This window comes from Mauremys mutica, chromosome 4 (assembly GCF_020497125.1).
Source record: "Mauremys mutica isolate MM-2020 ecotype Southern chromosome 4, ASM2049712v1, whole genome shotgun sequence".
NCBI lineage: Eukaryota > Metazoa > Chordata > Testudines > Geoemydidae > Mauremys > Mauremys mutica.
Window position 1 is genome coordinate 62,917,479 of NC_059075.1, and position 10,204 is coordinate 62,927,682.

General features: G+C 41.4%; 1 protein-coding gene across 1 annotated transcript in view; it reads right to left on the bottom strand.

Moving 5' to 3' along the window:
* Positions 1 to 9,450, bottom strand: part of LOC123369816 (cytosolic phospholipase A2 epsilon-like) — a 50,879-nt gene extending 41,429 nt beyond the window's left edge. Inside the window, exons 1-2 of the mRNA XM_045015789.1 lie at positions 9,355 to 9,450; positions 8,525 to 8,611 (exon numbers count right to left, since the gene is read on the bottom strand). Of these exons, the coding sequence (XP_044871724.1) occupies positions 8,525 to 8,611; positions 9,355 to 9,450 (183 nt within the window). The remainder of the gene's footprint in view (positions 1 to 8,524; positions 8,612 to 9,354) is intronic.
* Between the last annotated feature and the right edge of the window lie 754 nt (positions 9,451 to 10,204).

Genomic DNA, 10,204 nt, shown 5'->3' on the forward strand with positions numbered 1-10,204 from the left:
TGGAGACTGGCTTGATAAAAGACTATGGCTGGGATTTTCAAAGGAGCTTAAGGGAGTTGGGCACCATAATCCCACTGATTTCAATAGGATTGATGAACCTAACTCCTTTAGCCATAAAGTCTCCTGGAGATACTCCTCAACTGAATTTCTGGGTCTTGGTATTTGGTGGAATTAGGCATTTAGGGTATATGGTGACTACAAATTGCTCTCTCCTAATAGAAAGAAGGATAGAAGACAAAGGGAAACGTTGAGGTTTTGAAGACCAGGAATAGTTCCCAACAAAAGAAAACTCTCAATTAGCTTTTTAGGACTTTGGGATTTACCTGTTAGTGGTAGTGCGTTGGGAGGAGACTTCAAATCACATAGAGATGCTGCAAACACCCTGTTAAGCTAGAAGAGCTTTTTATGGTGAGGGTTTCAGAGCACCAAAGGCCATATTATGAGCAACATTGTTACCTTCCTTCTTATTTTCTTATTGTTTCTTGTCCTTTTAATGACTAAAGCCAGAAAACGGAGTGCATGGAGTACTGGGTTTCCTGCTGTAGTGCAGCTGGTGGAGCCTACAGCCCAGATTCTCAGGGTATGTCTACACCGGAGTTGGAGAGGTAATTTCCAGCTTGTGTAGACTTACCCATGTTAGCTCTGATAGAGGTAGCTTGCTAAAAATAGAAGTGTAACCAAGAAAGGGATAGATAATAGAACAGAAAATATGATGCTGCCTCTGTATAAATCCATGGTACGCCCACATCTTGAATACTGTGTGCAGATGTGGCCGCCCCATCTCAAAAAATATATATTGGAATTGCAAAAGGTTCAGAAAAGGGCAACAAAAATTATTAGGGGTATGGAACGGCTTCCGTATGAGGAGAGACTAATAAGACTGGGACTTTTCATCTTGGAAAAGAGATGGCTAAGGAGAGATATGATTGAGGTCTATAAAATCATGACTAGTATAGAGAAAGTAGATAAGGAAGTGTCATTTACTCCTTCTCATAACACAAGAACTAGGAGTCACCAAATGAAATTAATAGGCAGCAGGTTTAAGACAAATAAAAGGAAGTATTTCTTCACACAATGCACAGTCAACCTGTGGAACTCTTTGACAGAGGATGTTGTGAAGGCCAAGACCATAACAGGGTTCAAAAAAGAAATAGATAAGTTCATGGAGGATAGGTCTATCAATGGCTATTAGCCAGGATGGGCAGAAAGAGTGTCCCTAGCCTCTGTTTGCCAGAAGCTGGGAATAAGCAACAGGGGATGGATCACTTGATGATTACCTGTTCTGTTCATTCCCTCTGGGGCACCTGGCATTGGCCACTGTCGGAAGACAGGATACTGGGCTAGGTGGACCCTTGGTCTGACCCAGTAGGGCCATTCTTATGTTCTTATGGCAGCGCAAGCAGTGGGATGGGCTAGCCATTCCAAGTACACACCTAGGATTTCAGAGGGATTGTACTTGGGCAGCTACCCCATCCCTCAGCTTGTGCCATTGCAGTTAACACTTCTATTTCACTGATCTACAGGCAAAATGCTTCTGAAATAAATGTAGTCAAACTTTACTAATTCTGGGTCACTGAGAACGAAAATGATGCTTAAAATTGTTGATTGGCTCTAATTTTCAAGATATGCTATTGGGTCAGTATATACGACCCTTGACTTGGGAATAGCGGAGGATAAGTGAGTTATAAAGGGAAGGGATCTCAATTTAAACCAGAAATGACTAAAATACATCTTTGACTGGATCTATGAATAAACCTATGACTGGGTTTGGACAGTACTTGCTTTTTAGGCAAAATAATGAATGATCCAATCTGAAGCTGGTATTGCATCATACATGATATGAATTGCATCATGTTATTCCTAGAAGTCATGGATGATGCAATCATAATGAAGCTTACATCACTCTGCTGAACAAATTGCCCTATATCAGCTCTAGAAATCATACAGTGTCGTGCTCTCTTATTTGTCAGTGTTTGATTTTGCAAAGGGACACATTTCTGTTTAGCCAAAGTGAGCAGAGATGCCTCGTACTTGTGTGAACAGTGCAGATAACCTTGCATCCGAAGAAGTGGGTATTCACCCACGAAAGCTCATGCTGCAAAACGTCTGTTAGTCTATAAGGTGCCACAGGATTCTTTGCTGCTTTAACTTCTGCTATGTTTGTGGTGAAGTGACTTTTGCATCACAAAAGCGCAGTATAATCACTATGGTTAAGAAAGCCTATCACCTTTATTTTGGCTGCAAAATTGGAGATCAGGACAAGAGGTGGGCCCCACACATATGCTGCAACACTTGTGCAACAAATCTTCACCAGTGGTTGAACAGGAAAAGGAAATCTATGCCTTTTGCAGTGCCAATGATTTGGAGAGAGCCAACAGATCATAACAGCAATTGTTACTTCTGCATGGTGCCTCCAGTTGGGAAAGGTGTGTCAAAGAAGAAAAAGTGGACTGTGCATTATCCAAACATTCCATCAGCTATACGCCCAGTACCCCATGGAGAAGGACTGCCGGTTCCTGATGCACCAGAATCATTCTCACTTGAGTCAGACGAGGAAGAGGAAGGGGATGAAACTTCAGGTCCTGAACCATCAATGTCACAGGACCCACATTTTCTCCCATCCTCCTCCTCTGAACCACACCTCATAACACAAGGTGAACTGAATGACCTTGTCAGGGATTTGGAACTACCCAAGAGTAAGGCAGAGCTGTTGGGCTCCAGACTACAGCAGTGGAATCTCCTGGCAGGTGATGTTAGGGTTTCCATGTTCTGTGACCGTCAAAAGGATCTTGTCCCATTCTTCTTCATGGAAGGTGATCTTGTAGCCTGCAACAACATCGATGGTGTGATGGCAGCCCTCAACATCATTCACGATCCAGATGAGTGGAGACTGTTCATTGATTCATCGAAGACGAGTCTTAAAGCTGTTTTACTGCATAATAGCAATGTTTTGCCATCAATTCCAGTTGGTCATGCAGTCCATATGAAGGAAACCTATGACAACATGAAACAACTTTTGAGGTGCGTAAACTATGACCAACATCAGTGGCAGCTTTGTGGCGATTTGAAGGTTGTTGCTCTCTTGCTTGGTCTGCAGACTGGATACACAAAGTACTGCTGTTTTCTCTGTGAATGGGATAGTTGTGCAAGAGATTCCCACTACATCAAGAAAGATTGGCCACTCCGACAGTCATTGGAGCCTGGGAGGAAAAGTGTTCAGCATCCACCACTTGTTGAATCAAGGAAGATTTTGTTACCACCCTTACACATCAAGCTGGGTCTGATGAAGAACTTTGTCAAGGCCATTGACAAAACACAAGCAGCTTTCAAGTACCTCCGTGGAAAATTTCCAAGGTTAAGTGAAGCTAAGATAAAGGAAGGTGTCTTTGTTGGTCCTCAGATTCGTGAACTTCTTCGAGATGATGCATTTGACCATGCACTGCGTGGCAAGGAAAAGACGGCATGGAAAGCCTTCCAGTTAGTGGAAATAAATTTTCTCGGAAACAACAAGGCAGACAACTACAGGTTGTTGGTGGAAAACCTCCTCAAGGCATACAAAAGCCTTGGTTGCAACATGTCACTAAAGATACATTTTTTGCACTCTCATCTAGATTTTTTTCCACCGAACTGCGGAGCAGTGAGCGATGAGCACGGCGAGTGATTTCACCAGGACATTGCAACAATGGAGAAACGCTATCAAGGCAAATGGAGCCCATCAATACTTGCAGACTATTGCTGGACAGTGACAAGAGATGCTCCATTTAATGAATACAAGAGACAAGCCAAGAAGCGCCGAGTAGACACTGAATAGGACTAAACTATGTACATAATAGTTTTTTGCCTTTTGTTTCATAATAAATTTTAGTTAGATAACCCTTTTGCTGATTTTTAAAGTGTTACATAAACAGGACAGGTGAAATATTATCATGTAAAGCAATCATAAACACATGAAAAGACCTAGGTTTACAATTTATTATTAAAACTCTACTATCTACACAATATACATAGACATAAAATGTAAAAACTTAAATAACTTAGAAACAGTAGCCAATCAGTTGTTTTAATTGTCATATTTGAATTCAGCACATCAAAATACATACTAAATAGCACATTTTATCTCTGAAGCAGATGACTTCTCAAAAATTGTAGACCAGTGTTATGAAAGTCTTGCCACAAGTCTTCAACTGTTTAAATCTAGGGACTGTTAGCCTGAATGCCACTGCTGACCTTAATTGTTATTTTAGCATATGGGGAAAGGAACAGTCAGGACCAAAATAATATACTTCTTCATTAAAGATCAAATTGTGTCAGAAGCAAATAGGAATTGTGCCAGAAGCAAATAGGAAGCCTGTGCTGGTCTTGGAATATGATATAATATGCTTCCATACAACTGATTCTGTGTAACAGGCAAGCAGCTGCATTCGGTTGTAAGTCCTCATATACTTCAGTGATGAGCACCAGATAAAAGCTTATAGCTGAGAGAAAGGAAAAGAGAAGACGGAAGATTAAACAGGCAAAGTATATAGGTGTTCTTCAAGTGTAGCACCACATACAACACACTGCACTATCCCAGTCTAGAAGTCACAAAGACCAATTACTGTGACAAGGTCTGGCTCTGCAAGACGAAACTCCAAACATGTCAGAGAACAGAGGACTATTTCTACCAAACTGGATGCAAACTAGACAATAGTCTTCTAAAAACAGAGGGTTCACTGGATTTTTTTTTAAAAAACCTCTACAAATTCCTCGTCGGGTGAAGAAGTATATTGAATGCAATCCTTCCCCACCCTTCATTAGTGCCTGATCATGTAAGGATCTTCTAAGGGCACTCTATGCCTTGGCATCATGATATTCCCTTTGCCAGTCAATTATCCAAGTGACATGATACACAGAGCTAACATATACAAACCACCTATATTCAGATTATGAGATTACAGCATTTACACAAAAAGCTTAGTACGGTGACAAAGCATCATGTTTAAAGCCTGTCTACATGAGAAAGTGGCATCAGTTTAAGTTAAGGCTTAATTTAAACTGGTGCAAAAGGCTATGTGGATGTTGTTATATCTGCTTAGGTAGAACCAATGCATGCTTCTCATGGAGGCATGGCCTGTGTATAAGAGGCTATGTCTGCATTATGATGTAGGTGTGAGATTACCAGCTCACCTACATATACTCGAGCAAGCTCTCATCTCAGCTAGAGCACTAAAAATATTAGTTTGGCCACAGTAGCATAGGCACCAGCATCAGTGGCACAAGCTAGCTGCTCCAAGTACAAACCCACTTAAACCCTGTGGTACATATTGGGACCCATTAGCCCATGCCACTGCCTGGGCTACATGGCTACGCTACTACTTTTAGCACAACCGCTCAGATGAGAGCTAGCACGAATACGTCTACATGAGCTGGGAATCACATCCCTAGTTCATAGTGTAGACATACCCAGAGAAACTAATTCACAAAACTAATCATAAAACTATATTTTGTAGTGCACATTTATAATACTCCAGATGCAAAGAAGGGAAGATAGTAGAAGGGATATCTAGAAGGACAGAGTTAGGATATTTTGGATACCTTAACTGCAAATGTCCATGTGACCCAGAAATCTCTTGGTGCCAATTGGCAGAGGACCTGGGGTGCATAAGTGTTACAAGAAGCCCCTTGATCTGGTATGTGTGTATGGATAATATGTAATGAGTTACGTATATGTACTGAAAATTATGTTCTTACGGTCTGTGACTTGGGGCTGGCCACCAAAGAGTGAGAACAGGTTTATTTCAGCCAGAAGATGTTTATCTATCAGTCTGCCTACATGTGAATTGAGTATTGTAAGTACAGACTGAGCCAAATGCTAATCAAGTGATTGCAAAGTCCTCAGCAGAGATCCTAGATAGGAAAACACAAGCAGTGGGTGGTTATCCTGTTTGCAAGCAAGACAATGGCTTTTTGGACTATCACTGTAGAGACAGAGAGATAAACTCTGTATCTTTCCACTGAGGAGTCAAGAAGACAGCATGCAAGTCTCATGAATGGAAGGTCACAGCCTGACTGTAATACACTGGACAGATTTTGGGTGAGCTTTGGCTCTGTATGACATGACACTGTCTTGTTAGTTAAGTTCAGGTTCGGCTATGCGTCTCATGATTTTATTTTATATGTAACCCTTTGTTTCTAATATTTTATTTGCTATCATTTGACTATTTGTCTTTGTTAAAAAAAGTTATAGTTGCTTTCTTTATGAACAAATCTTTATGAACAAATCTAGGTGTCGTGTTATGCAGAGCTGTGTTCTTCAGCGTCCTGGTAAGCTGCAGTGTACTATTCCTTTGGGAACAGAGGATCTGGGAATTCTGTGTGTGTCCAATGGATCTGGGGCTGGTCACTCCGGGAAAACACTGGAGTATGCCTATTGTTAACCTGTTAAAAGCAAGCAGGGCCTGCGGACGCTTGGAAGGCCATGCTTGTGTTGCCAGAGGCTCTGGGTAACCATCACAGTCCATGCTTTCAAATTTTGGGGTATCATCAGCTTAATGCTAAATTATTTTAATCTAGTTTAGATCTGCTATGGATAAGGTTTAGTTTGACCTTCTCCATCGCAGTCTATAGAATTTCACTTTGGGGTTCCCAATCATGCCCAATAACATGATGCTGAACTATAGCATATCTTTTAGAAAGACATTCAATCTTGATTTAAAGATATCAAATGACGGCAAATCCACCACATCCTTTGGTAGTTTGTTCCAGTGGTTAATTACCCTTATATTTATCCTTTGCATTGCACTTGCAAATACCCCCGATAAAAATGTGTGCCTGAAGCAAACTTTCATTGTTGTAATTGATTGACATCATTTTGAACAAACCATCTGGTTATTACAGCTGGTCAAACTATTTGTGATGAATTCAGTACCCTTTTTTGTTTCAGGAGTTATATGCAAACAAATCCAGATGTGTGTGCTTGTTCATTATTTATAAGCATACATATAGGCTAAAATTGTTCAGTGAAATTATCAATTTGCTCTGAGTATTCATTAGTTGTATTGCATGATTGGTTATCAAAGTCAAATGGCATTATTTCTGCTCCACAACTGGATGTCTCCAACTTTTTAAACAGTAGAATAACGAAATTCCAGCATAACTTTTCAGATAATCATTTGCGAAACTTCCAGAATTCATCAATATTTTCATTAATATCAGCTGACCATCCACATAATGAAAAACTTGTGATTCACAAGAATCCAAACTGATATTTCCAGTCACAAATCAGGGTTTTGCTATTCAAATAACTCTCTAGTACAATAGCTGTATTGCAACATTTAACAGCACAGATTTTCTCAGACTTTTTAACTGCATAGAATATGGAAACAAACGTCTCTAGATTTCTAGGGTCTTCAGTTGTGTTCTATTTTGGATACCATTGATGAATCTAAATTAGATCTTCATTTAAATCCCCCCTTATTCAGTTTTGAGCTGACTACAGCTGACTACTGCACAGACAGAGAGCAAACAGTGTAATAGAGGGTATGTCAACACTTTCAGCTGGGGGTGTGATTCCCTGCTTGAGGAGACATACCTGTGCTAGCTCTGACCAAGCTCGTGTGCTGAAAACAGAGTGTAGCTGCAGCGGAACGGGCTAGCTGCCCCAAGTACATATCTGTCCAAGATGCTAGACATGTACTCGGACCAGCTAGTCCCTCCTGCCACTTGCACTGCAATAACTACACTCTATTTTTAGCACACTAGCTCAATCAGAGATAGTATGGGTATGTCTCCTCACCCTGGGAATCGCACCCCAGCAGAACTCTCACCAGTGCCACTGACATCTAATAAGGACAAAAATGGATCCATCACTGGCTTCCTAGGAATCCCAGAAGCAATACTGATGTATCCAAAATTCCTTCCTCCCTCTGAAGCCCTTTCTTATGCTGGTTGTCCTTCCAGAAGAGCTGAGGGTGAGCAAATATCCTGGAAATCAGGGTTTAAACACGCAAAAGACCTTTAACCACCATGTCATGAAAATAATACACGTGGTCAGAGGTGACTCTATTGAAGCTGATGAGGTGACATCTACTTACACCACTGCTGAATGTGACTCAGAGTCAGTAACAAGAAATATTTTAGAGACGAAAATCCATCTTTTATAAATAATGAAGGTAACGAGAGAAGGGACATTTTCCATGCATCAAATCTAGGGTGACCAGATGTCCCGATTTTATAGGGACAGTCCTGATTTTTGGGTCTTTTTCTTATATAGGCTCCTATTACCCCCAACCGCTGTCCCGATTTTTCATATTTGCTGTCTGGTCACCCTAATCAAATCAAATGCAAAGAGAAATACAGAGAGTAATTTTGAAATTCCCAAAATTAAATAAGATGGTTCAAATGCTAAACCCAAGGGAGTTTCACCCATGAAACTTGAACTGCTGCTATCACTAGTTGTCAATTTAAACTGATACTCCATTATGTCCCAACCTTTCCTCCCTCCAGCTACATGAGCTTGGTTTTGAAATCCTCTAATTTACAGTACCTTAAATTCAGGATTCCCCTGCGCTGCACAGTGACTCCCATGCTCAGTTTTGACATTTCCCAAAGGATTTGTTTTAACGTTTCGATCCTGAAAAGAGAAGTGGGGAAATAAAAACATTGTCGAGCTTTATCATGAGTTCATAGTTGCAGTAACCCAGGCTGAACCCTCAGATTAGAATGGCTGTTCATTCTAACCCACTATGTTTCAATACTCACACTGGTGTCCCTACTACCAGGTCATTTTGCACTCACATGCTTTAATTGGCATAACTGGGGTGCAAGATGGGTACGAAACCCCATGTAAGTGCCACCCTTTTCTATGAAACAATGGAGGAAGACTCCTCTCAGCTGTGGGACATCAAAGCAGCAGCAAACCTGCTTCCTATAGACTAACCCTGTAATAAAGTTTTGCTTTTCTAGCTCAAATCTCAGTTCTGTGCTTCCTACTTCCTCTGCTTATATTTAAAATAAAAATAAAAACTATGAAAAATGCAAAACAAAACAACACAGATGATCTGAATTCTTAATCTCTCTCTCTTCTTTTGTTTCCCTTCCTTTTCTTTCCCCATCGCCTGCTACCATGTCTCATTTAGACATCAAGGATGAAATCTTAGCTGCATTGAAGTCAATGTACATTTTGCCATTGATTTCAGTGAAGCCAGCATTTCACTCTTCAGGCTGAGACATATTGTCGTGCTTCCTGTTTGGAAAGAATCATGCACAGCAGCTGGTACATAAATACTATAATAAAGCAGGACTCGTATTACCTGCTTTGTGCTGTACACATCTGAATTGAAACCTTAAACAAATTTGGTGTTAGGGCTTTCTTACCTGAGGTGAACTAGTACATGATGCCATTTTGGTCTCTGTTGCAAGCAAGTCATATGTTACTACTGGCACATGAGCTGGCAGCGGCTCCTGAAACATGTTTGCAGACTTTACACTGGCAGGTGTCAGTGAGAAGTTGTTTTATAAATGGACTTACTTAGAGCTCCACCCATCTCATTTCTGCAAGGAAAGATGGCCCCTCCCAGCCTCCTCCCACTACTGTAGAGTGTGATTGAATGCACTGGATGACTGTAAACTGGCGAAATTTATTTTGCAGCTGTATTGGGCAGTAGAGCCGGTAGGAAATTTTCCAATGGAATTTTTTTAATTGTAAAATGCTGATTCATCAAAATTGAAATGTTCTGCAGAAACATCTCATTTTCAGTAAAATTTGGACAGAAATCATGCAGATTTTGGAGGGAAATCTACCTGGTTTCCTGCAATCTGAGCTGTCTCCTCTGCAGCCCACTTGGTGGGCTGCCAATGGAGGCGGGGTCTTGGGGGGATACATCTCCTACAGCAAGTGGCAGCCTGCAGCAGCAAATCCCAGAGTCTGGGTTGAAAGATTCAGGCTCGGGCTCGGTCATTAAAAATAGAGATGCAAATGTAGCAGCTCGGGCTGGAGCTCAGGCAGGGCTGGCTCTACAGTTTTCGCCGCCCCAAGCAGCACGCCAAATTGCCGCCGGACAGTGAGGTCAGTCCGTGTGCCCTTAGGACGGCAGGCGCATTTCCGCCGCAGCAGCAATTCGGCGGCAGCTTCTATGTTTAGATGAAGCCGCCCTGGACAGCTAAACATAGAAGCTGCTGCCGAATTGCTCTCACCACGGAAACGCACATGCTGCCCTAAGGGCAC